The sequence below is a fragment of the Copidosoma floridanum genome, unplaced genomic scaffold, assembly GCF_036245765.1.
Source record: "Copidosoma floridanum isolate Cflo_tuat_1 unplaced genomic scaffold, Cflo_Japanese_pri ptg000026l, whole genome shotgun sequence".
In the NCBI taxonomy this organism is placed as follows: domain Eukaryota; kingdom Metazoa; phylum Arthropoda; class Insecta; order Hymenoptera; family Encyrtidae; genus Copidosoma; species Copidosoma floridanum.
Window position 1 is genome coordinate 6,313,559 of NW_028321903.1, and position 22,850 is coordinate 6,336,408.

Here is a 22,850-nt window from a genome sequence, read left to right on the forward strand (position 1 = left end):
AAGACAAACCATCCTGTCGTGCCGCTTTCTTCGATGGCATAGTAGTACGTGCCAGTGAATGTCCCTTCAGGACGTTCATCACACATACGTTTTGTTGACAGATATTATTAAAGCTTCAACAGTATACTAAAAATACTGTAAATTACTCCGAATAATTAAAATATTTCAATTACTCAGCTCTACACCTTCTTTTATTTCGAATTTATGTAACTAAATGCTGTGATAAATAAAACTTAGTTTAATGTTGTGTCACATAAGTAAACCTCAATCTTTAAGACAATCTGTATTGTCTGTATTCATTGGCAAAAATTTCCGTAGTATTATGACGTATATTCGTTATGCAACGAAGTCCTTACTGTTTAAGGTATAAGTTAGTATAATGTATTCAACATGGATACGTTTTACCTAGGGCTTATTTCATTTGGTTTTGAAACAAATAAGTACCTTATTTGAATTATTGTACCGTACGTGTACAGTGTTAAATATGCAAGCACATAGAGATAAATATGGACTTGTGGGTGTATTATTCAACCTTAAATTCTAGTAATGTCTTCATCATTTGTTTTTATTTATTGTTGATTTTTTTCCTGTGATGTACGAATGTTCTTTTGATTATAAATTATTATGTGTATTAAATGTGCCATAGCACAAAAAAATATGAGATAGTGTATTGTGCAAGAAAACTACTTTATAAAAAAAAATTATTTTATAAACTTTTCTATTATATATCTAAGTATAATTTTTAATCATAAAACTGCACTTGTAAAAAACAAAGATCTTTTTGGTTTCTTTTCCAATGCCAATTTATTGAAGCTTTTTCTATTGTGGACAAATTTAACACAAGGTTACTGTAGAGAGCGGTGGTGGCTAAGTGATAAGCGTGCTTGTTACTGATACAACACAGTTCTAGGGGTCGTGGGTTTAATTTCCAGTGAATGCAGATGTTTTCAAAAACTGTTTTCTTCGGGAAAAAGTTCCTATGTAACCCTGGCAGTTTCGAGGCGTGTTTTTCCGTGAAATTCTCCCTTTAGAGTAATACCAAGGTTTTTTCTTTGCCCCATAGGTTTTCGGGCCTGGGTGAATGCGAAACAGTGTTAGGGCTATAGGTAGGGAGAAGCGGACCCAATGCCAGGCGTCGGGCAGGGATCACCGACCTTACCGGCGAGGAGTGGTCCCTGAAACACGGGGATACTAATTAGCCTGGATCCGATACTTTGGTAGAGAGTGCTGGCTTAACTGGCAAGGAGTGAACGTCCTAGAATAATGGAGTTTTCTTCGGGGAAAGGCTACACAGTAGCGAGTGGATCCGATGCACCATTGGTGCAGAGAGTGCCAGCTTAACTGGCAAGGTGTGTTCCACCGGAGATATTCACACTGTGCCTATGGATTAAGGTGGGATATGAGGAAAAATGGTTGGAAATGGGTGTAGCAATACACTTCCACGCATGGGTGGTGAGTGGGTGGCTTCCGTGATAGGCCAGTGGGCTATCGTGGTAACCTGGTAAAAAAAAAAAAAAAAACATAAGGTTACTGTAAAAAAGTTTAAAATGTAACACAAAAAGAGTTGTATGTCAACTTTGACGATGCCTTAGTGATAACCTGCTAGCCAAAGGAACTCGTAGGGTTGTGAGTTCTAATTCTGTCAAGAATCATTGTGATATTTCTCCTAATTTATTAAATCGAATCGTAAAATTTTAAAAGTTCTTGTCACGTTGAAGATGGGTGGCGTAGGAGTAAATTTTGTATTTAGGCTTAAGCTTTCACTTAATAGCCTGGGGACATGACAGCAAGGGTTGAAGATGGAGCACTGGCGTAGTAACAGGGTAGATGATTGTAGAAGAGTTCGCTAGCTACTTGGCCATCGGTATTTACAATCACGGCACGTAACTGGCCATTTATTTGGGAATGGTAACTTGGTTCTCTTTTAAGGAGTCTATAGTCGTCTGGTTGCCGGTATTTTACGTGCGACGCACGACGTATAGTTTTAAAAATTGGGTTGGCTAAATAAGAGCTAGCTGCTTGGCCGTTGGCATTTACACCAACTGGTACAAAACGTAGCTTTATTGGATAAAGGCTAGTTGCCTGGCTATCGACACTTACAACAACTGGCACACAACGTAACGGTACTTGATTTCTTTAAATATAGGCTAGTTACCTGGACATCGGCATTTACATCAACCAGTACACAACGTAGCTTTATTGGATAAAGGCTAGTTGCCTGGCCATCGGCACTTAGACCAACCGGCACACAACGTAACGGTACTTGATTTCTTTAAATAGAGGCTAGTTGCCTGGCCATCGACATTTGCACCAACCGGCAGACAACTTAGCATTGTGTCCTTTAAAATATTTTTTTGAATTAAAATTTCCGTTTTACCACCTGCTTGGCCATTAATATCCAAATTGAATGGCACGCAATAGCGGGTTTTACGCGAAAAAAACAACTATTGGGGGATGTATAAGTATTAACTTTAAAAGTATTATCACTTACTTTTATTATTAGAATAAAAAAGAAAAAAGGGCGTACAAAGTGATTTTTGAGGCTGAATCTGGGTGCCCGGATATAATTTAAATCAAAATGATGGACCAGATTCTCTATGTCATGAATAGACTCCAACCGTATTCTCTAGATCGTGTATACTAGTCTGGCTACTGCTCTTGGTATTTTATTATGCTGGCCTGACCATTGAATGCATCGATCGGGTTCTCCAGGTCATGTGTCTATAGTGTGGCTAGTGCTCTAGGTATACACCCAAGCTGGCCTGATTATTGAACAAGTTTTTTGGGACTAAGCTGCTCGTGAACGAGGTCATGGGCTTATATAGCCAAAGATCTTGCCTCCTTATTATTGCCACTATGGCTAGAGACGACGAGACGCACATAGGTTCTTAGAATTAGTCTGCATCATCTCGTGGCAGGGAAAGGGAAAGATTTCCTTTATGCTTTCCGTCTTCTTTTACATGTGCTGTTTTGGTTTCGGGATGATGTTTACTTGCTAAAGAATATTGTATGGTAACGATACTGGTCTCAGCATTTGCTTATCGAAATAAGGCCGTATAACAGTTCATATTATTTTTGGGCTTGGTGTCTCTGGGTATTGTAAGTATTAGGGAAATAAAGTGGTAGAAGTGTAGCATGCTGTTGTCAAGTCTCGTTGCATGAACGCTGGCCAATGTGTGAATCAACATCCTGGCTAGAGCTTCAGCTTATTTACAAACGGTTACGACACAGGAGAAGAAAAGTATAGAAAATAATTATTAGGTTTTATCAGACAATGTCAACGCATAAAGAGGGAAGGAGATGTAGACTAGTTCTTAGGTTTTGTCTTACTCGGTCTCTCCTTATACATGTGTCACGAAGCCTTAGCTCCGGTACTTGGTACATGTGTGAGTGTATGTCATTTAGGTTGATACGAAAACGCGGCCTTACGAGGAGAAAAAGAAGAGGAGGAAAGGGGGAGAAAAGCTACGTCGAGCTTGATCTCGATGCAACACTCTCTCTTTATATGAAAACCAACACGTGATAACTCATTGGGTAAAGTTACTATTAGTTTAAAAAAAGGGTTGGTACAGAAAGTAGTACAGTTTATTGGGAAAAATACTTCAATTAAACCTAATAATAGCTTAAGGGGTATAATTGAGAGAACCACTGCACCCTAGAAATAGTGCGCACTAAAATAAATGACCAAGTCGTTGGAGGGAAACTTTACGACGGGGGTGCACAAAAGACTCGCAGACTTAGGAAAAGAAGGGTATCTAAAGAAGAAAAAAACAAGGAAGGCTGAGATAAGGAATATCAGATACATTAAGACTCTGCCATAGGTATTCGTAAAATTTGAATAGTATTATACTCTACCAAAAAAAAGTAATAAGTCAACTAGAATTGTTAAGAAAAAGCCATCGATTTTTAATGATTTCAAGAATCCTTGCAAGAAACAATATAAACATTAAAATCAACTGTCTAAGGCGTATAACAAGCTTCTTATATTTAAACTCCTGTAATACTAAGAATAGTGAGACCCATACAAATACAGTTACAGTTATACAAACCAAAAATATCAACAAAGTGTGTATTCAATCAAATATTATTGATAGAAAATTCGTATGTCCTGTTCCCCGTCTATTTTGTTACTAAAGCCGTGACAAAATCCGAATTCATCAAAGTTTTGGCCCTGTAATTAATTAAGTGTCAGAAAAGAAGCTAGAACCAAATAAAATTAATTTCTGTATATTATATACGGTATAAATAGATTATTTACCGTACTTAAGGTAATGAAAAATTTTCTGCTAGAGAATCCAGTCCGTAGCATTTATACATAGCCCAATAGAGATTCAAATATGCACTTACAAATAAAGTGAACCTTATTTTTCAATAACAAGCGTGATTGTGCTCGTTTGCTATTGTTTTTTACGGTGCTACTTAAAAATTAAAAAAAAAATTTCATCGTTCTTATTAAAAAATGTAAATGATCTGATAATTTATAACTTTTGGTACTAAATCTTTTACTTTTATTGGCTGTTTTTTTATGCAGCACTTCTCTTTGGCTTTATATGAACTATGCATTTATTACTCTTGCAGAGTAAAAATAGGGTGGTGGTAGCAGGAGAAACTTTTTTGACAGAATCCACGATCTGCAGTTCTTTTAAATGTATCAACAAAGCAAATTTATTAAGAAACATCTTACTTACAAAGTATGTGAATCAAATTTGCTACTAAAAATGATTTTTTTACTTATCCTTTTTATCATTTATTACGTTCGTCAGTAACCACGTTTAACTGCCTTAATTATTTTACCAAGAAAACGATATAAATCATCCTAATGGAATCAAGGTTTTTTTGTTCTATTTTATCAATCACGCACGCACACAAGACTTTGCGCTATAGTTAGTAAGTAATTTCGTTAGCATTTTACTCAGAGTTTATTTGTTAAAGAAATATGCATATTCATTGTAGAACTCTTAAAGACATGATTTTTTTTAACTTTTCTTGCTACTGGAAAAATTTGACAAAAGTGTCCATCCTAATCCTAGCAGATATTTATCATATGACAAATCTCTTATAGTTCTATCAACTAGTTCAAATGATTTTTGGTATCATAGAAGCATCCACCTAAATAAACACTTTTACTTTACGTAATTCTTTTTTATCTATTGCTAACTAGAGGAACAAACTTTTTGTAGAGTTCGAATCTAATAAAGTATAAAAATTGTGTGAGTTGTCACTCCCTTCAGTAAAAGAATAGAAGCTATACCTTCCCAAGACATAGATAAGATTCGTTTTCCAATTGCTAAGAAGTAGTCAAGTAATTTTTCACACAATTTTTTCTCGACATCTAAAAAAATATGGTTTTATTCATTGAGTATTCTGAAATCATTTCATGATCTATTTTAATAAAATACAATTTTAATATTAAAATGAAAACTTGGTAGTTTGCAGCATGACAATTTATTCATGATTTATTTACATCTATCAATATCTCGCTGTCTTGCTGACAGCCTCTTCAGGATCAAAATCATGTAGGTGCTAAGATAACACGCATCATATACACATATTGCATCCATAATTCAATCTATATATTTACAAACTCTACTTAGTTTAATAGAAGCGAGGTTTTTAAGAAAACGATACCGTCACAAACTTAAACATTTTTTTATTCAAAGAGTGATATTAAGGCAGTGCTAATATGTTGAAAGTAAAAAAAGACTAAAATATAATTTTATTGTTGTCACTATCAAAATATTTTTTCATTCATTTTGTTGATTCTGGTTCACTAAAATTTTGATTGGATAAATATTTTGATTTTGCTAAATGCCTCCTCTAATATTTGATTTTCAACTTTCAATGTATGCCCTAGAGTGTTAACCAGCAAATACATTATTTTATAACTTGGAACTTCGTATCTTTGCAGCAATCAACATCAATTTATAATTTTTACTCTGTCGAAAAACTTTTAAATTTATACAAAAACTACTAAAGAGTGACATTGGCTGAGTGATAAGCATGATTGTTACTGATACAATGCTGTTCTAGGGGTTGTGGGTTCCATTCCTTGTAAGTGCAGTTTTTTTTAAAACTGCTTTTACCAGACAAAGTTCCTATAAAACTCTGGCTGTTTCTGGATGGATGTTTTCGTGTGATCTTTCTTCAGAGTTATTCCAGGATTTTTTCTTTGCCCCACAATCTTCGGGCCAGGGTAGATGTAAAACAGTGTTAGGGCTATATGTAAGGATAAGTGAGTCCAATGCCAGGCGCTAGGTAGGTGTCGCTGACTTAACTGACGAGAGGAAATGACTTCAAACACGGAGTTTTCTCTAGAGGTAGATTACACAGTGGCGAAGGGACCCGATGCACTATAGGTGCAGAAGGTATCAGCTCAACTGGCAAGGTGTTTCACCGGAGATACTACTACTGGGCCCATAGTTTGATAACGTATGATATCAGTTAGCGTATAAGTAAAATAAATTTGGCAAAACACTCCTACACATAGGTGGTGAGAAGGTGGCCCTGGTGATTAGGCCAATAGGCTGTAGTGGTAACCTGGTGAATAAAATAAATAATAAGACAATGTATAAATAAATAAATAAATAAGAGATAAAATATAAATAAACTTCTAGTTTTTAGCATAATAAAGTTAAATTTACAGTTTTGTTAAGTCAACTGATTCTACTAAATGTACAAGCAAGCAATCAATATTTCATACGGAATACGCGCACTAACTAGATGCATGTTGGCAGCGTATACCTAGTTAAATTATTCAACTTTTGGTGTCGAAACTACAACTAGTATTCTGTCTTAAAGTTATAAAAATACTGCTTGAACTAAAAATTTTCTCTATTTATGACAAGGGTCTTCATACATTTTATAGTGTGTAAAATTTAAAACTTTTTGGTAGCTAAATCGCCAGAGCAACTGTCGAAAAAGTGGGAGTTAGTATTAAAATCACGGTTAGAGAATTTTTTTTATATTTTGGTAAGTATGATTTTCTAGATCTACAAAATAGTAACTTACTCCTAAGCAATTTAGAAAAAAAATGTTATTTACATTTGTTAGCCATAAAATTTATTTTTTTTTAATATTTGAATAATGGCCAGAAACACCATAAGTGTGCACAACTATAAAATAAAGTTTAGTTGTGGTTGCGATAGCACGCTGGACTTGAATGTACTATGATAACGGTAGCTTACTGAACAGTAAGAGTTTGGGCGTTTACTAATTTACAGTAAAAGAAGAAGCAATAAAAAATTGTTACATGCATAGTTCGTCAGAATAAATAAAGAAAAATAAGTAAATAAATCAATTAGTCTAAATACTTTAGATAGAAGGTCTGTAATAATTTTCCTTTATGTATATTCAAAGGAACATCACAGATCATAACGTTGTATGAAACTAAATATGAATTTTCATCAATGTATATTTATACACTCATATTCGTCTATTTTGTTTTTCCTGTGAATTTTTTAATTGTAGGAGATACTAATAAACAACACCCTGGAAGAGCTTGTGATGGGACTGACATCGCAAGTGGCAGAGCGTGAAGACAGCCTTCTGACTAGTGACATCCGAGACAGTCTGTTTGGGCCACGAGAGCACTCTCTGCGTGATCTTGGGGCTCTTAATATTATGCGTGGTCGTGATAACGGGCTACTTGACTACAACGCTTTCCGTAAACATCTTGGTCTAGCGCCTCGGCGTTACTGGAACGAAATCAATCCTGAGCTTTTCAATCGTAATCCAGAGCTATTGCGTAGCCTTATGGAGATATACGCTAATAATTTGAGCAATGTAGATGTATATCTCGGTGGTATGCTGGAATCCACGTCTGGACCCGGTGAACTATTTTCCACCATTATTCAGGATCAGTTTCTTAGACTGCGTGACGCTGACAGATTCTGGTTCGAGAACGAAATAAATGGGTGAGTTTACAATTGCCGGAGATTCTTACGTCTTTGTATAGCTTAGTTTTTAGTTCAAAAAGTAATTCCTAATAATATCATAACTTTCACAAACCTATACAAGTAAGCTTCTAACGTTATTTTTGAGCTTATATGCAGAAAAACTTAACCAAATACTTTGTTGACTGTGTTAATACATAAATGATCGTTTAAAAAAACTTCTAGTTAAGTTGTAATGGGTGATGAAGTATAAATATAAGACAAATAAAATCATGTAAATGAAATAGAGAGACGGGTTCTCGATAAATATAAAATAAAGTTATCAAGTGAATATAAGAAGGGTAAATAATTACACTATAAATGGAATGAGATTATGAGGGATATTAAAAATTATTAAAAATGTGAGATTTCTTATGATTTTTATTGATCTACGTTTTAGGAAAATCTACTGGATCTAAAAAATGCAAGACGAACATTTTTAAACTTTTTTTTTCGGAATGGTCTTATAGAAATTTTTTTTAGGCTTTTTTTGGTTGTAAGTATAAGAAGAAAAAAAAAACTGACTGCGTCGAAAGTTGAACAATTTTTAAGTGAATATTTATTCGGAAAATCTAAAACCAGTATTTAACATGAAATAATAAAATATTCTACTATCATGAATATACGTTTTTTATTACTAGTTATGAAAGTAAGCAGTAAGACAGTGGTAATAAGAAAAGCTGCTGCCAATTAATAGATTAAACACGTCTTACTCTATGGTTTCACTATCTTTACTTGTGAATCGCAACGATTAGTAATGACATCATTAGTTAGTTGAGTTTAAAATATATACTCATAATGTTTATTCATAGTTGTCTACTTTACTATGGCTATTATTTAACAAGCAATTTTTTTTATTTGTAAAACATTGATTTGCTACAAACCAAACTATACTTTAACATTTGTATGACCGAATAAGCTTAATATTGTAACAGTAAATATTTAATTATTATTTATGTTCATATACACAACTCAACACACTCGCACAATTTGTTTTATTTCCTGTAGTGTTAGTTTTTTTTAAGGAGATCGAATGCTGTTGTAACTTACTTATTATACGATAACTCTTGTACTGACAAATAAAAACAAAATTGAAAAGTCAGTAAACTGTAAATGTGGGGTACGTACATATGGAGTAATACTTCTATTAAATTATATGGCATACAATATATGCATATAAATATACCTCTTATGAAATGGTTTTGTGTACAAAGGTAGTGCAATGATCGTTGATCTATAGAAAGCTCCAATTTTTTATTGTATGATATATTGCTTTTAGATGAACCTATAAAATTATCAAAAAAATCCACAGGGCTCTATTTTTTCAATAAAGCGAGAAGAAACGAGTCAAATATGTATAAAAGCGTATGTATATAAGTATATCCATACAAAAAAAATAATTTTCACCATTGCCTCACACTTTCGCTCTTTTCGCCTCTCTTCACTTTCACTCCACTAACAGTGATGAACGTTCTTAAGTCAGAAAATCACTTTAGTCACGAATGAAAAAATTGGTAAGGGAATAAAATAAATCAGCTAGTGTGTTTGCAAAACCTTCTGTGAATAAGCTGTTAATGAAAAAAACCTGAAAAAATGTAAAACTACTTCAAAATTTTTTGAAAATGTTGAGAGTTAAAAAAAATTTTATATAAAATTTTTGATTTATTGTAAAATTAATAAATTAATCATTAATAAGTAAATAAATGCTTAGTAGTATATAGGAAAGCTGTTGCTGAAAAATCATATTTCTAAAGTTTTGAAAGATTTCTTTTTTATTTAATTATTGTGAACGGAGCCTGTATAATAAATAAGTAACTAAGTAGTCTGCGTGCATAAGAAATGAGAATTGCTGGACAAAAAATATTATTCCTTAAACTTCTCATTTGATGGAAAGTACACAGCATTTTTTTTAACTAAGTATAGTTCTTTTTAACTAAGTTTTTTTTAAGTAAGTATCTTACTTGTAAAAATAAAACTTTTTAATTATAGTATGTTATCATCTGGGGTATTGTTTTAGTAATCATTAAAATAATTATAACTTACTAAATTCAATCGTTTTACATAAATTTGATTTTTTAATGTCAAGCGTAGCTCTGATTTCAAACTTTGAGCTTGATAGTGTACCACCTACCGCTTGCTAGGTGGCAACTACTAGTTTCTGGTAAACATCGCAAATAATATTGTCGTGATCAAAGCGGTATGTACTTTTATATAGTTAATTATTAACATTAAAAAAAAAGCTGCCTAGTAATACCATAAGTATGTAACTACTGCGTTTTATTTTAGAGTAGTTTAACGTTCAGAATGCCAAGTATGTTGTGGCGCTTTATGACGTTGCAGGAACACTGAAGAGAGGTAAAAGTGGCCCTGAGTACTACAATCGTGTTATGCATGCAGCCTTGATCCAAGGATCCTGTGTGCCCATTAATCTATGAAAATAGGAAGCTAGCTCAATATTAAGCAAATAACTATATTTAAAAATAAATAACGAACAGTGAAAATTTAAAAAATATATGATGGTAACTTTTAGAACATACGCTAGTAGCATTCTCTCCTCTAACTTAAAAAATCGCATTAAAATGATTCGACGAACTAAATTACCTTGTGTTGGTCGTGTGAGAAGACCGCTGGCACTCTTGGTTTTTGCAACATAAATTTAACTATCTTTACTGGAAAAAGGCTTTCACAATCACGCCTTTCCTTACAGTATTTCATAGAATTTGATTATCCGGAAATAAAACTATATCACCAGTTCTTAAGCACTTTTTGTGAAGTAAAAATCAGTCTCCAACTGATGAAATTCATGATGGTAAATACTTGCGCAACCAAGGATGCCAAAAATAGTCTGCTAGGTCATTTTCCATTGCTTTTTAGAAAAGGTATTTTGGTAATTAAATATCTGGAAAAAATTGTACTAAACGGTGCACCCAAGAGAAAGTGATTTGGCGTAAGTGCTTGTTTGTCACAAGGATCAACACTGATATAAGCTAAGGGTCTGTGGTTAATTGTGTGCTCAGCTTTAGTGAATGAGGTGTAAAGAATTTTTTTATTTAAGACTGTTAAAAATAGCTCCTGATGGTTTTCATCATCCTCTCTTACGCTTCTCCCACTTTAAATACGGTAAGAGAATTAAATTTGTAAGAAAATTTGTTATTTTTAGTGGAACCAGTTTGAGTTTTTTTTCCAAAATTCAAAAATTCATAATAATCTATCTTAACCCACTACTAGCCACTTTAAAATTTGTGCCACATTGGCATAGATAAACTGAGGAAAATCGTGCTGAGCTGCTAGTCTTTGTACGGAAATAATTGTTAACTCTGTAGTAAAACTATGAGCTAAATAGCAACGTATTGCCCTTATTGTCACTCATGTAAAGATTATACCGTAGCTTTTTTTCTTGTTTTTGATTTATTTCAAATAACACCAGATAGAAATAGTCAATTCCATAGATTGTAAGAGGATGACAACGATAACCTAAGCGTGAAGACGGGAGATCTGCATTTATTGAATTAGGAGGTTAAGCTCGTATAATTTTACGAACTCCGCAATCGTGTATTACGTTTTAAATACATTATCTAAATCTGTGGCCCACTACTCTTGTTTTAATTCATTAAAAGCCGCTTCTGATCTGCAATAAAAATATCGTTTTCTGTATTTTTCTTTTTATATTTATAAGCATTTATGGCGTGAATTCGTTCCATCTTTTTTTAAATACTCCAATATTTGTTTGACTCTCTTAAAATAAGTTTAGATTGAGTCTAGAAGTCTGCCAGACTGGCTTAAAGCTCATAAGAATAAATGAGATTATCATCAGTGTAACATAGTTCCTGTCTATAGCCTCCCTACTGTCGTCGACTATTCAGACCAGTGCAGTGTGGCAGCTGTGCTGCCTTTGGAAACCAGACTGAAAACAATCGAGTATATCATTCTCATCAAGATGATTCGTTATTTGCTTTAACGCAACTGCCTCCAAGATCTTGCCCAAAGTACACAATATGCTGATTGGTCTGAAGTCACCTGCCAGATAGAGATAAAGAGAGAGAGAGAGAGAGAGAGAGAGGAAGAGAAAAAAAAGAGAGAGCGTGCGCGCACCACTGCATACATGTATTGTACGCTATACTACACTACACACTGTCAAAAGAAAATGCATTAGTAGGGGGACAACTAGAAACGAACAGGGCAAGAAAAGGTGTGACGATTTCCCTTACTTCCGTCCAGCAAAGTCCTTACATAAGAAGCTTCGCTTAAAAAATATGAAAAGTGACTTACCAGGGTATGTAACTCATGTGCTTATAACAAAATTGAGCAAAATAGCCTCGATACTACTACCAGAAGAACACATGATATCGAATTTTAGGATCTGACTGTCCAAACAACACAAAAAAGTTAGCTTATTAGACTTTTTGTACGGCGTACGATGTAAAGATGCACTAAAATCACTTTACATATTTTTTTTAGTCTAGAAAATTGCTCAGCATCTTTTAATAACGTTTGCTTAACCATACAGAAATTATATTGATTGCAATTAAACTTTTTTTAAGATTCAGCATCGTGGAAGTCATCTGCTATCCAGCCAGCGTTGTAAAAAATCACCGACTAGAGCGCTGGCTGTCCTCATTCCCACAGCAAATGGCTGCAATGTACACACCATACTCAATGCTATAAGTCCATTTCAAGGCACTACAGCAGTGCTACCTCTCCTTGTCTAATGTCATGTAACTATGAAGCTGGATACCAACTTTTCAGCGAGCGAGAGGTATGTAAACAAAACACTGTAAGTGCACAAAATCGAGCAAGAAAAAAACATAAAAAGCAATCTAATTATCTGAAGATAATGGTTTTAAATGCTCTATGAGTAACAACAGACATTTATCTTCTGTATTTAATATCCATAACATGAGTACTATTACACATAATCATTAAGTCACGTGGGAGTGCGATGAGGTGAGTTTGAGAAAGCAGATGAAGGCTCGGCGACCATGCTACTATTTACTTTAGATTAGCATACTCAGATTATCAAATATTGAAAAATAAGTATTTTTGCCGGCATGCCTAATGTATTTTGGTTTTATTCCATTTCTTTAATTCTCCTCCACAGCTCAACTCAAAATATAGGTCAAAAAGTTGTTAGAACAACGAAAGTGAGACCAGTTTATCTTAAAATATTCAAAGTCGTTTAGCAAATTTTTCTTGGCTTTGCCTTTACGAAAAGAAGCCTCATTGTTAAGTTAGCTGCAAGCCAAATTTCTTCTGTGTATAATTGGAAATTAATTGTGAATAATGAAACTAAATTGGAGCACTAGCGCCACTGTTCTAAGTTAATCTCCATAAAGTGGCAAGTTTTAAATACAAGAGAAGGCTCGTGACTGTCAGTACCACCAGCTTTTCTATCCTTACACATTGTGGCGTGATTCTAAAGTTTCAAGAGATGGCTTTAAAAGCCTGATCTTAATAGTAGAGAACAACAATGCCTTAGAAAAGTAAAGAGGGCAGGCAGGTTTTCAACTCTCTTATAGAAAAATCTGAGGTAAAATCTAAAATCATCCCATGAACAATCAGTAATACAAATAATGAAACATATGCGGCGAATCGAAGTTATGTGTGTATGTATGTGTGTACCCACAGCCATTAAATCATGCGTGAAAATTCTTATACCTCGAAAACATCAATGTCCTTTCGTGTTAATCCTAAGTTTCATGTGTCTTTAACGTAAACACGTTAATTTTAATACCTTAAGTAAAATTTGTAATAAATAAATTAATAATCTGCAATAAGCTTAATAAATTTCTCGTAACTGTGTTAAGTTATGACTTGTACCATTCCTATGGTCTTCGTAGTTGGCAAACACGCATTAGCTATATAAAGAGTTTGATTTTTATCATAAATAAAAAATATGGATAAATAACGGACGATCCAAAGAAAATTTAAATTTTTTACCTTAACAATTTGATTCTTCAGGTATCTAGTTGATTAACCAACTTTGTTAAAGAAATAAATATTCCATGGGAAAAAGAAGTATTGCCACTTGAATTTACCGTTCCTTATAATTATTCAAACTCACATTTGGCAACATAATCTGTTTAATAAAACAGCTGCTTACAATAAATTGTGTAACACAGCTGTTATAGTATCAACATAATCTTATAAATAAACATAATTAGGAAACTCCAATTATTTTCCGGAGTGCCCTGAATAACAAGCTATAAACCTAAGCCTCACTTAGTTCAGTGATTTAGGTAGTTTATTTTCATACATTCCTATAATCAATGTTTTAAGTAGTAGTTCATGAGAAATCATTTAATGAAAACAAATTTTGAAGTTACTTATACTGTTTTTACGGTTTTCATACATTTTTTTATAGTAAATAATTATTTATTGTAAGGATCACTTAGTATTGGAGAAACTGTGATTTAGAGTAATTTGATTTCATTAATACATAAAAAAAATACAAGAATGAAAACTAGTTAAATAAATGAGAAATTCGAGATTTTTGGTGCAAACAATTACTTAAGTATCTTATCTAAAAATTTTGTTAGAAAGAGTAATTTAATTCATCTAATTTTCTTGCAGGAAAAATTGCTGAAAGTTATACGATAAAGCAGTATGATAAAAAAAAAAAAAAAAAAAAAAAAATTCGTTCCGTAAAATTATACACTATACATACAAAGTAACTTCTGTACACACGTATGTATTCAAAATATTTTTATATAAGTAACTTTAAATAGAAACATAGTGAAACCATTGTAGATCACCGCAGCTATGTTGTACAGACTTTCATTTTATCTATTACTTTTCAATTTGAGTAAGTTTTTGTAAATAAATATTTAAGAAATGGTACTTTCCTGAAAAGTTATGATGTCCCTGTACAAATACCTTTTAACAAAACAAGAAAGTTAGCTAAGTTTAATGTGTTAAGTGAATATTTTGTAAGGATCTTCTGAAGCTCTTAGATGCTTGCAATGAATAGTATTCTTCCCAATAAATTTCTAGCCTTTAAAATTTCTGAAATCAAAATATGAAAAAAGTAAGGTTTTTTTTGTGCAACATACATTTTATATGGCACTTGTAGTTAAGTATAATACTGTTCAGTTCTTGTACTTTAAAAAAATCAAACTTAGTAACATAGATGTTTGCCTCTAACTTTTACGTAAACTTTTGACATATTAAGATATTAATGTATTTGATGTGATAATTAATGTATAAGATATTAATGTATTTGATTAAGGCATTAATGTATTTGATGTGAGGCTTGATTGAAGTACTGGTCATAAGTCAAATTAACTTAGTTTGATTTTTTTAAAGTACAAGTACTGAACACTATTATACTACGAGTATGATACAAAAAGTATGTGGCACAAAAAAAAACTTTATCGTTTTTATATTTTGATTTTAGAAAATTTTTCCGGGAACCGATTTATTAACACGAAGACTTTCCATTACCAGTGAATAAAGGCTTCAGAAATTTCTTAGAAAATTTAAGTCAACACATCGAACTTACCCAACCTTTTTGTTTCGTTAAAAGGTATTTTTATGGGAATTATCATTAACCAGAATAAACAATTTATTTATAAATTTTATTACCAAATCTATTATTTTTCACGAGCTTCATGGCACTTGTATTAAGAAGTAATTTACGCAGCACGTGTGGGCACGATCTACGCGCTTGTGTTAGTTCAGCATCCTCGCTTCGCTAGGGAGCGGTCGATCATGCCCGCATAAATTGCGTTCTTCTTACACTAGTTGCGTAATGTACTATTACTTGTTTTTTCTACATTTACGATCGCTCAATTAATGCTAATACTTTTCTGTAAAATAGTGCTTATTTTGAACGCATCTAAATCAAAGTTTTGTTCTACAAGATTATTCAAATTAGGAGTGGTATATTCTCTTTTAGTTTCACAAAAATAAATCTAATGACTTTTATTTTAATTTTCATTTATTATTTAACCATGTAAGGACCAACAAAGCAATCAGTTAGGGAGAAACAACAAATATTCTTGATCTTAGAATATCCTTGAGTGATTATTAAATTACAATGATCATGCCCAATTTAAATTTCCGGCATAATTGAAGAAAATAAATTCTAATTCCGGCTCTCAATTTGCAATAATATAACAAATCTTTTGACAATTTTTGTTTAGATAAGGCCATATTTTTGACAATAAGTATATCATTACATTGAAAAAACAAGATGAAGGCTTGAATCGTCTTAGACCTTTATGTTTCCAAAGGAAATAAAATTTTCGTGTCTTATGACACGTAATGCCACATCAGCCGAAAATTTATCAGCTCCAAATTTATTAAAAATTCTTTTATTAATCACAAAAATAGTTGATCCCTAATCTAAGAAAGTGCAAATGTCTTCCAATAATATTGACTGTATCATACAAACAGGGACTTATCTTAATAAAGTATCATATTTTTATCATAAGGATTTCTCGGTTCACCGTAAATTCATATTTGTAGAAACAAAATGCTTGATTGTGTTGGCTTAAAAGCAAGAAATTAGTGAGTTATCAGGCTCGGGTTCTTTATTTTTCTTATTTAAATTTCTTTCAATGTATAAATCTTGACTAGAATCTGACAAACATTTTAATCAATTTCACATTTTCGGTTATATGCTTATTCGCCACGACAGATTGAGCATGGGGGGGGGAGAGTTACTTTTTATGTTCAGTACTTTAGTAGGTTTGGAACAGTTATTTTTTTTGCTAGAAAAGACATATATTTACTTTGTCCTAAGCTTATTTTACTTGAACTGAGTATTTCCTGTAAAAAATTCTTAAGTGTTTCTGTTTGTAATCCACCATAATGTGGTTTGTAGACTAAGGTAGATAATGCGATTAATAGTTGTGTCAAGCCTTTCGATTTCTCAATTTTGTTGGAAAATTTTGATATTGACTGGCAGAGTACATTGACTATACGAAGAATATGGAACGATTTTTTCACAACTTTAAGTTTCTTTGTTATTCCTTTTCTACCAACAAACGGTGTGAATACCTTTGCAACTACTATTGACTATATCTGTATTAGTAATAAGGCTTTAGTTCATACTAATACACAACTTGACGTTTCACAGATCTCTAGACATAGTATTTTATTGATAGAAGCTGATTGTCAGCCATCTGCTGTTGCTTTACAGAAAATTACATGTCGTTTATGCAGACATTTCAATTGTAAACGTTTTAATAATGATTTGAGGTTGGTCAATTGGCATTGTATATTGCAATTTTGCTGATGTCGATGACAAACTTAACCTGATTACTTCTATTTTGCTGTATATATTAAATAAACATGCTCCCTTACGTTGGCTTCTTGGTGTAAATGTTTTCCCTGGATTTCACCTGAAATTTAGTTACACATCAAAGAACATAATATCGATTCCAATTATGTTGAACAGATGCTTAGCAGGGTCTTAATGTTTTCGAGAAATGCATTACATGATTATAATAAAAGTATACTCATGTCATGTACTATGCCAGAAAATATGTGGAAATATCCTCGTGATATTGGTGCTGCTCTTTCCTACAATATGGATGCACCTGATTCTTTAGATATCAACTTACTCAATCAGCATTTCGTTGGAGTACTGCTACTATCTGATTTTGCCCCACCACCAATATCTCTCTGCTTTTACCCTTTGATAAGAGGTGTGTTTTGAACATGTGCAAGCTAATGATGATACTACCATTACCATGCTGAGGCTCGCTGTTGCCAATATTATCCCTGTTTTGTTAAACATCTTTGACTGTTCATTGTAATCGGGTAAGTTTCTATGAGAATGGAAAAAAGCCTTGGTTTTGCCACTGCTCAAACAGATACTACCAACTAATCCTAGTCATTTTCGCCCAATCAGCTCACTTTGTGTTCCTCACATATGTTCAAAACTTTTAGAAGCTGTGGCTCTCAAATAAATCTTGGCTTATATTCAGTCATCTTCTTTATTGAGCCTACAGCAATCTGGCTTTTGTAAAAATCACAGCACTCACACAGATTTAATAGATATTGTAGATAACATAAGAATATAATTAGATGCAGGTTTTATTACACAGTTTGTTGCTGTTGACTTTCAACGTCCATTTGACGTTGTCAATCTTAAATATTTATTATTTTAACTACGCTTTATGCGCTTTTTTGATTCAGTTTGCTGCTGGCCTGAGTCCTTTCTGTCAGGTAGATCTCAAGCGGTTAGCTCGTCAAATAGATCTATGTCAGGTAAGCTTAAACAGATGGCTGGTGTCCCTCAGGACAGTCTCTGTGGGCCCATCCTGTTTCCTCTCTTTACAAATGGTCTGCTCTCAGTTTTATACTGTAAGTGTCATTCATATTCTGATAACTTGGTACTGATGTACTCTGGTCCTGTATTTGATTTCCCGAATATAGTTTCGATTGTCAACTCTAATCTTGGTAATGTCTTGAGTTGGTCATGCAAAAACTTTTTTGATATTAATATTGCTAAATCTAAGGTCATGTGGCTAGCTTCTCGTGCTCAGTTAATTAGTGTCAATAGTATAGTTAACAATGCATTCTCTCTTAATGGTAAAGTTATTGAATTATGTTCATCAATTTAACTTCTTGGAGTCAGATTTGATAACATACTTTCTTGGAGTCCCTTTGAAATCGAAACTGCTAGAAAAAGCTATGCAGCACTGGCACAGATCCAAAAATGTCAAGAACCTGCTAGTTCTAGGTCCATGTTTAATCGACCTATTTTTAAATTGTGCCATTAAAAACATCTGTTGAATTTCGCTTTTAATTTATAACAGTCTAAAATTAACAGATTTTTTCACCATTTTTTAGTGTGAAAACTATTTTCGATTAATCGTTAAGTGATCATTTTTATTATTACTATATTTTATTAGTCATAATTGTTATTACTTTGACTATTATTGTTATATTTTTTTCACTATGATTATGAGTATTATTATTTTTTTCAGAATTAAAATTATTGTTGAAACTTGTTATAACGTGTAGGTTGTTGCTTGCGTGCAAGCCCAACCATTATCTTGTTCCTGTTTATTGGCCAATGTTGTAGTGCGTCATGCCTTGAACCTAAGCTTTGCTTTTCGCTCATGACCCTTTCAGTTTTCAGAGAAAGGAAATGTAAACAGAAACAGGCATTTGCTAGTACTGCCGTGATTGCAGTAGTATGTACTGATCTGGCATGTTTAGTAAATCCTCGCTACGTAAACACAATAGCATTTGTTTTTTCTTCACTTCTAGGCACTCCTTCTTTCTCTTTAGTTCTATGACAAAATGGTCAAGTTTTACTTTGTGTTGTAACAGTTTATCTTTGTTTTTCTCACTCTCGACTAGAGGCCCATAACTTATTGATTTTAATTAGTCCCATTGAGCAGTGGGGAGAAAAGAAGTGATTAAAACACACGGTACAACAGATCACATAAACTTTTTTTATAGGGTTGGTACTTTATTTGAGAAAACTTGTTTACAGTTTCTTGTACTGTGACAGATACTTCTCGTGGGACAAAAACCGGGCTGTGTACGGCAGGTTTGTTAATACAACTGTTTGACAAGTTCCCCTATCGATTTTTACAAACCACGACTATTCTACTACAACGTCAAGTACAGGCTGACTCATGTACCACGATACAAACTCGCTCTACCTTATATTACAATTATATTCTTATTTATCGGTATCTGACATATTGGCCAGGTGCAAGTAATGGAAGGGGGTAGATGAGTCGACGACAGCGTTCGTAGTGGCAAAAACAGAAAACCTGGAGTACTAAATTACTGTCTTTTTTGCTTAATTGAGGAAAGAATAACAGTATTTCGTCAAATTTACAGATGTTATCATCACGTATGCATAAATAGTATCAATATTATGAAATTATAGTTACACAAACGTAAAAAAATGAGCCATGTGGTGCCGAGAACGGTTGTAAAATATTCGAATGTAACAGTATATTAATGGAGTCTCGTTAGTTTTCGATCCAGAGCACTCTCTCAGAAGCAAACGGCCAAAAGAAAGATAAATACGCGAAATAAGACATGATCATTGTGATTTCTATTATTTCAACGTTTATGAAATATGGGTGTAAAAAAGTGCTGTGTTGTTCAGAGTAACAGTAGCGCAAAGACAGATGCAGTAAAATTACATAAATTTCTATGGTTATCCAACTGTAAATAAAGGTAAGTTTCATGTCCATTGCAACTTAGACAATTTTCAAAATAATCTGAATACAACGTACATGCAGGTTAACTTTTCAGGGAGCCGAAGTTACTGAGGTCTGCCTTAATACGACGGCACTTGTCAAATTGCTAACTCCATCACTTTTAAATTCTGTAACATTGCAACTGACTACTGTCAACCAACTGCTTACCTTTTTCAGGGCTTTAGAGTTAAAACAAATCGAGTGTGTGATATTTATAAAGCCTGTTTTTACGATAATATTCATTATCAGATGAATAAATATACTAATTTTTTGGTAATTAATTGATTATTACTAAAGGTGTGCATCCGTGTATGCTGTTAACGTATAATGTTGGTACCCACGGTTGCATGAATTTGACACCAAGAGTGGCGCTGCATGACATGCACCTGGCCAATACATAACTATATAATACATATAAAATAATACATACATAGAACCAGCCAATATAAAAAAATTGATGACACTTATACATACATTGAAATAAATTAATTGCCATAAAGCATTTCAACATATACATTAAAAACTACAACATCATCATCATAAACATCGATCCACAAATACCAAAACTGCATAAAATCAGTCATTTTTGACTTAACAACCTCATGAGTAATGTGACTAGCCGTTTACCTTTTTGGTTAAGATTTTTCAGTGTGTCTCTGTTAAGGGCATCTTAACGTGGTAACAGTGAGTAATAGATCTATTTCATGACCTCACAGAGTACATGAAATATGTTTCTTACGCTGTCATGGCACGCACGAAAAACATAAGAACTGTTTTAAATACTTTCAAAATTGTTTTTAATAGAGCTGGAATGCTCCTGGGAGAGTGTAGGGGAGTATGTATGTATGCATGAGGTACCGTAATAAAATCTGCTGTACTAACCTAGCCCAAAAATGTACACTCTCTTGATAGCGGAAAATAAACTTGTGTCTATCTCGCCAATACTCATTAGTGTAATAATAACATGCTTAAAAAAAGTTACAGAATATTGTTCAAGGCATCTAATTTCTTACAGTATGAATCAACATCAATAATTTTTTATGGGAGATAACAACTAAGGAGTAAATGGCATAGTCAATTTGATGCTAATTCAATAAAAGTGTGCTATGAATTTTCAAAATTAGAGATTTTAATGATGTAGAATTACAGTACAAACTCCTGCTGGTGTTGTGTATTTCGATATTCATGAGCAATGAAACCAGACTATGTTAGAATCTGATTTGCTTTGTTCACATTTTTTATTTGGTTAACTGTGTTTGAAATAGTGTTCGAATGATGCGGAATTCAATCTTTCTTGCTGTTTACTCTTAACTAGTAGAAACAAATGGCTGACTATCACTTAAAGTAGTCAAAAATGTGCTTGTTAGGATTATTATAGAGTTCACTTTAGGTATTTTTTTAAACGTTGAAGACTTGATTGTGGTCAGAGATTAGTAGGGCGATTGCTGACTGCAATACTACGAAGTGTATACACATTTTTCCACTGGCTCAGACGCCCTGCCGTGGTAAAGCGCCAAACCAGGCGCATATTTTTTTTTTACTTGAGAAGCACGGTAGAAGTATACGCCTACAAGGAAGGAGTGGATTCAGGTGGAAGTGTTCATATAGGTGCATATTTTGGAGACGCGTGGAAGGGGTATACTGAATGTGTGCCTACGAGGAGAGAAGTGGAAATGTTGGCTATATAGCTGTATAGCTTAGCAAACCACCAAAGCAAGCAAGGGCAAGAGTTTTTCTCTTTTGACTTCAACTAAGTATGTGCTCTATATATTTAACTGACTCGCTTTTGCTTTTGCTTCAATGTTATCTATCAATCTTATTTAATTAAATCGTAGAACTAAATTCTCATGATTATATGCACAGACTTTTGATTTCAATAGATTATTTTTTAATTCTCCTTTACTTTTAACATTTCCAAATCCGTTAATTTTTTTAAAATACATACAGCTTTAACTATCTTTTTAGGTTGCTAGTACAGCTTTAACCACTAATTTATTAATTTTACACATCATAACTACTGTGGAATGTAGGACAAGCATCGGAGGACATTCATGAACGTATGTGACATCAAAAATGTATCCTCGTGTCCTTCAGGTAGCAAAGATGGATAAGGCTTATGCTGGTTCGTATATCATTTTGCAATATAGGGTTCAAGTCCACATCATGGCAGACATTTTTTTTTTTTTTAATTCAATTTATTTTTTTTTTTCACTTCTTTTCCTCATGTTTTATTTAAAAATATATGTGTATCGTTAACATTTTTTTTTTGGATACATCAAAATAAATATTGTTACCTTGATTTTTTTTGTTAGAAAGGCCATCCATAATTTTATAATACTCAAATAACATTTTAGGATTCAAACATAATTGATGTATTTTTAATCTTCTAAGAAATTATGAATATCCTATTTACGACACAAAAAAAGCCAGAGGCAGGAGTCCTAATAAGAGTACAACTATTAGCGCCTGTCTACTGCTATTTTCTAAAAGTTGAAATTTTAATCAATAAATTTTGATAAAGCAAATAAAAAAAATTTTGTTCAGATTCCTTAATTGTTTGAAAATTTTTAATAAGGCGTGCTACTACTATTCAATTTTGGACTGCCAGAAGAATTGTAATGAACACTTTTATCAATAATACCATCGAAAAAGTGCAAGAAAGAGTCTTTTCAGAGTAAATGTCAAAAAAGAGCCTTTTCAGATTTTCTGGCAGAAGAGAGTCTTCTTAAACTAAAAGCAAAAG

The 22,850-nt window shown here is 33.0% G+C and overlaps 1 protein-coding gene across 4 annotated transcripts in view; it reads left to right on the forward strand.

The window, feature by feature from the left end:
* Duox (dual oxidase) overlaps positions 1-22,850 on the forward strand; it is a 934,738-nt gene that overhangs the window by 397,534 nt on the left and 514,354 nt on the right. For all 4 annotated transcript variants that reach the window (XM_089595596.1, XM_089595599.1, XM_089595598.1 and 1 more), the window contains exon 8: positions 7,468-7,913. In XM_089595596.1, coding sequence (XP_089451722.1) covers positions 7,468-7,913 — 446 coding nt within the window. The remainder of the gene's footprint in view (positions 1-7,467; positions 7,914-22,850) is intronic.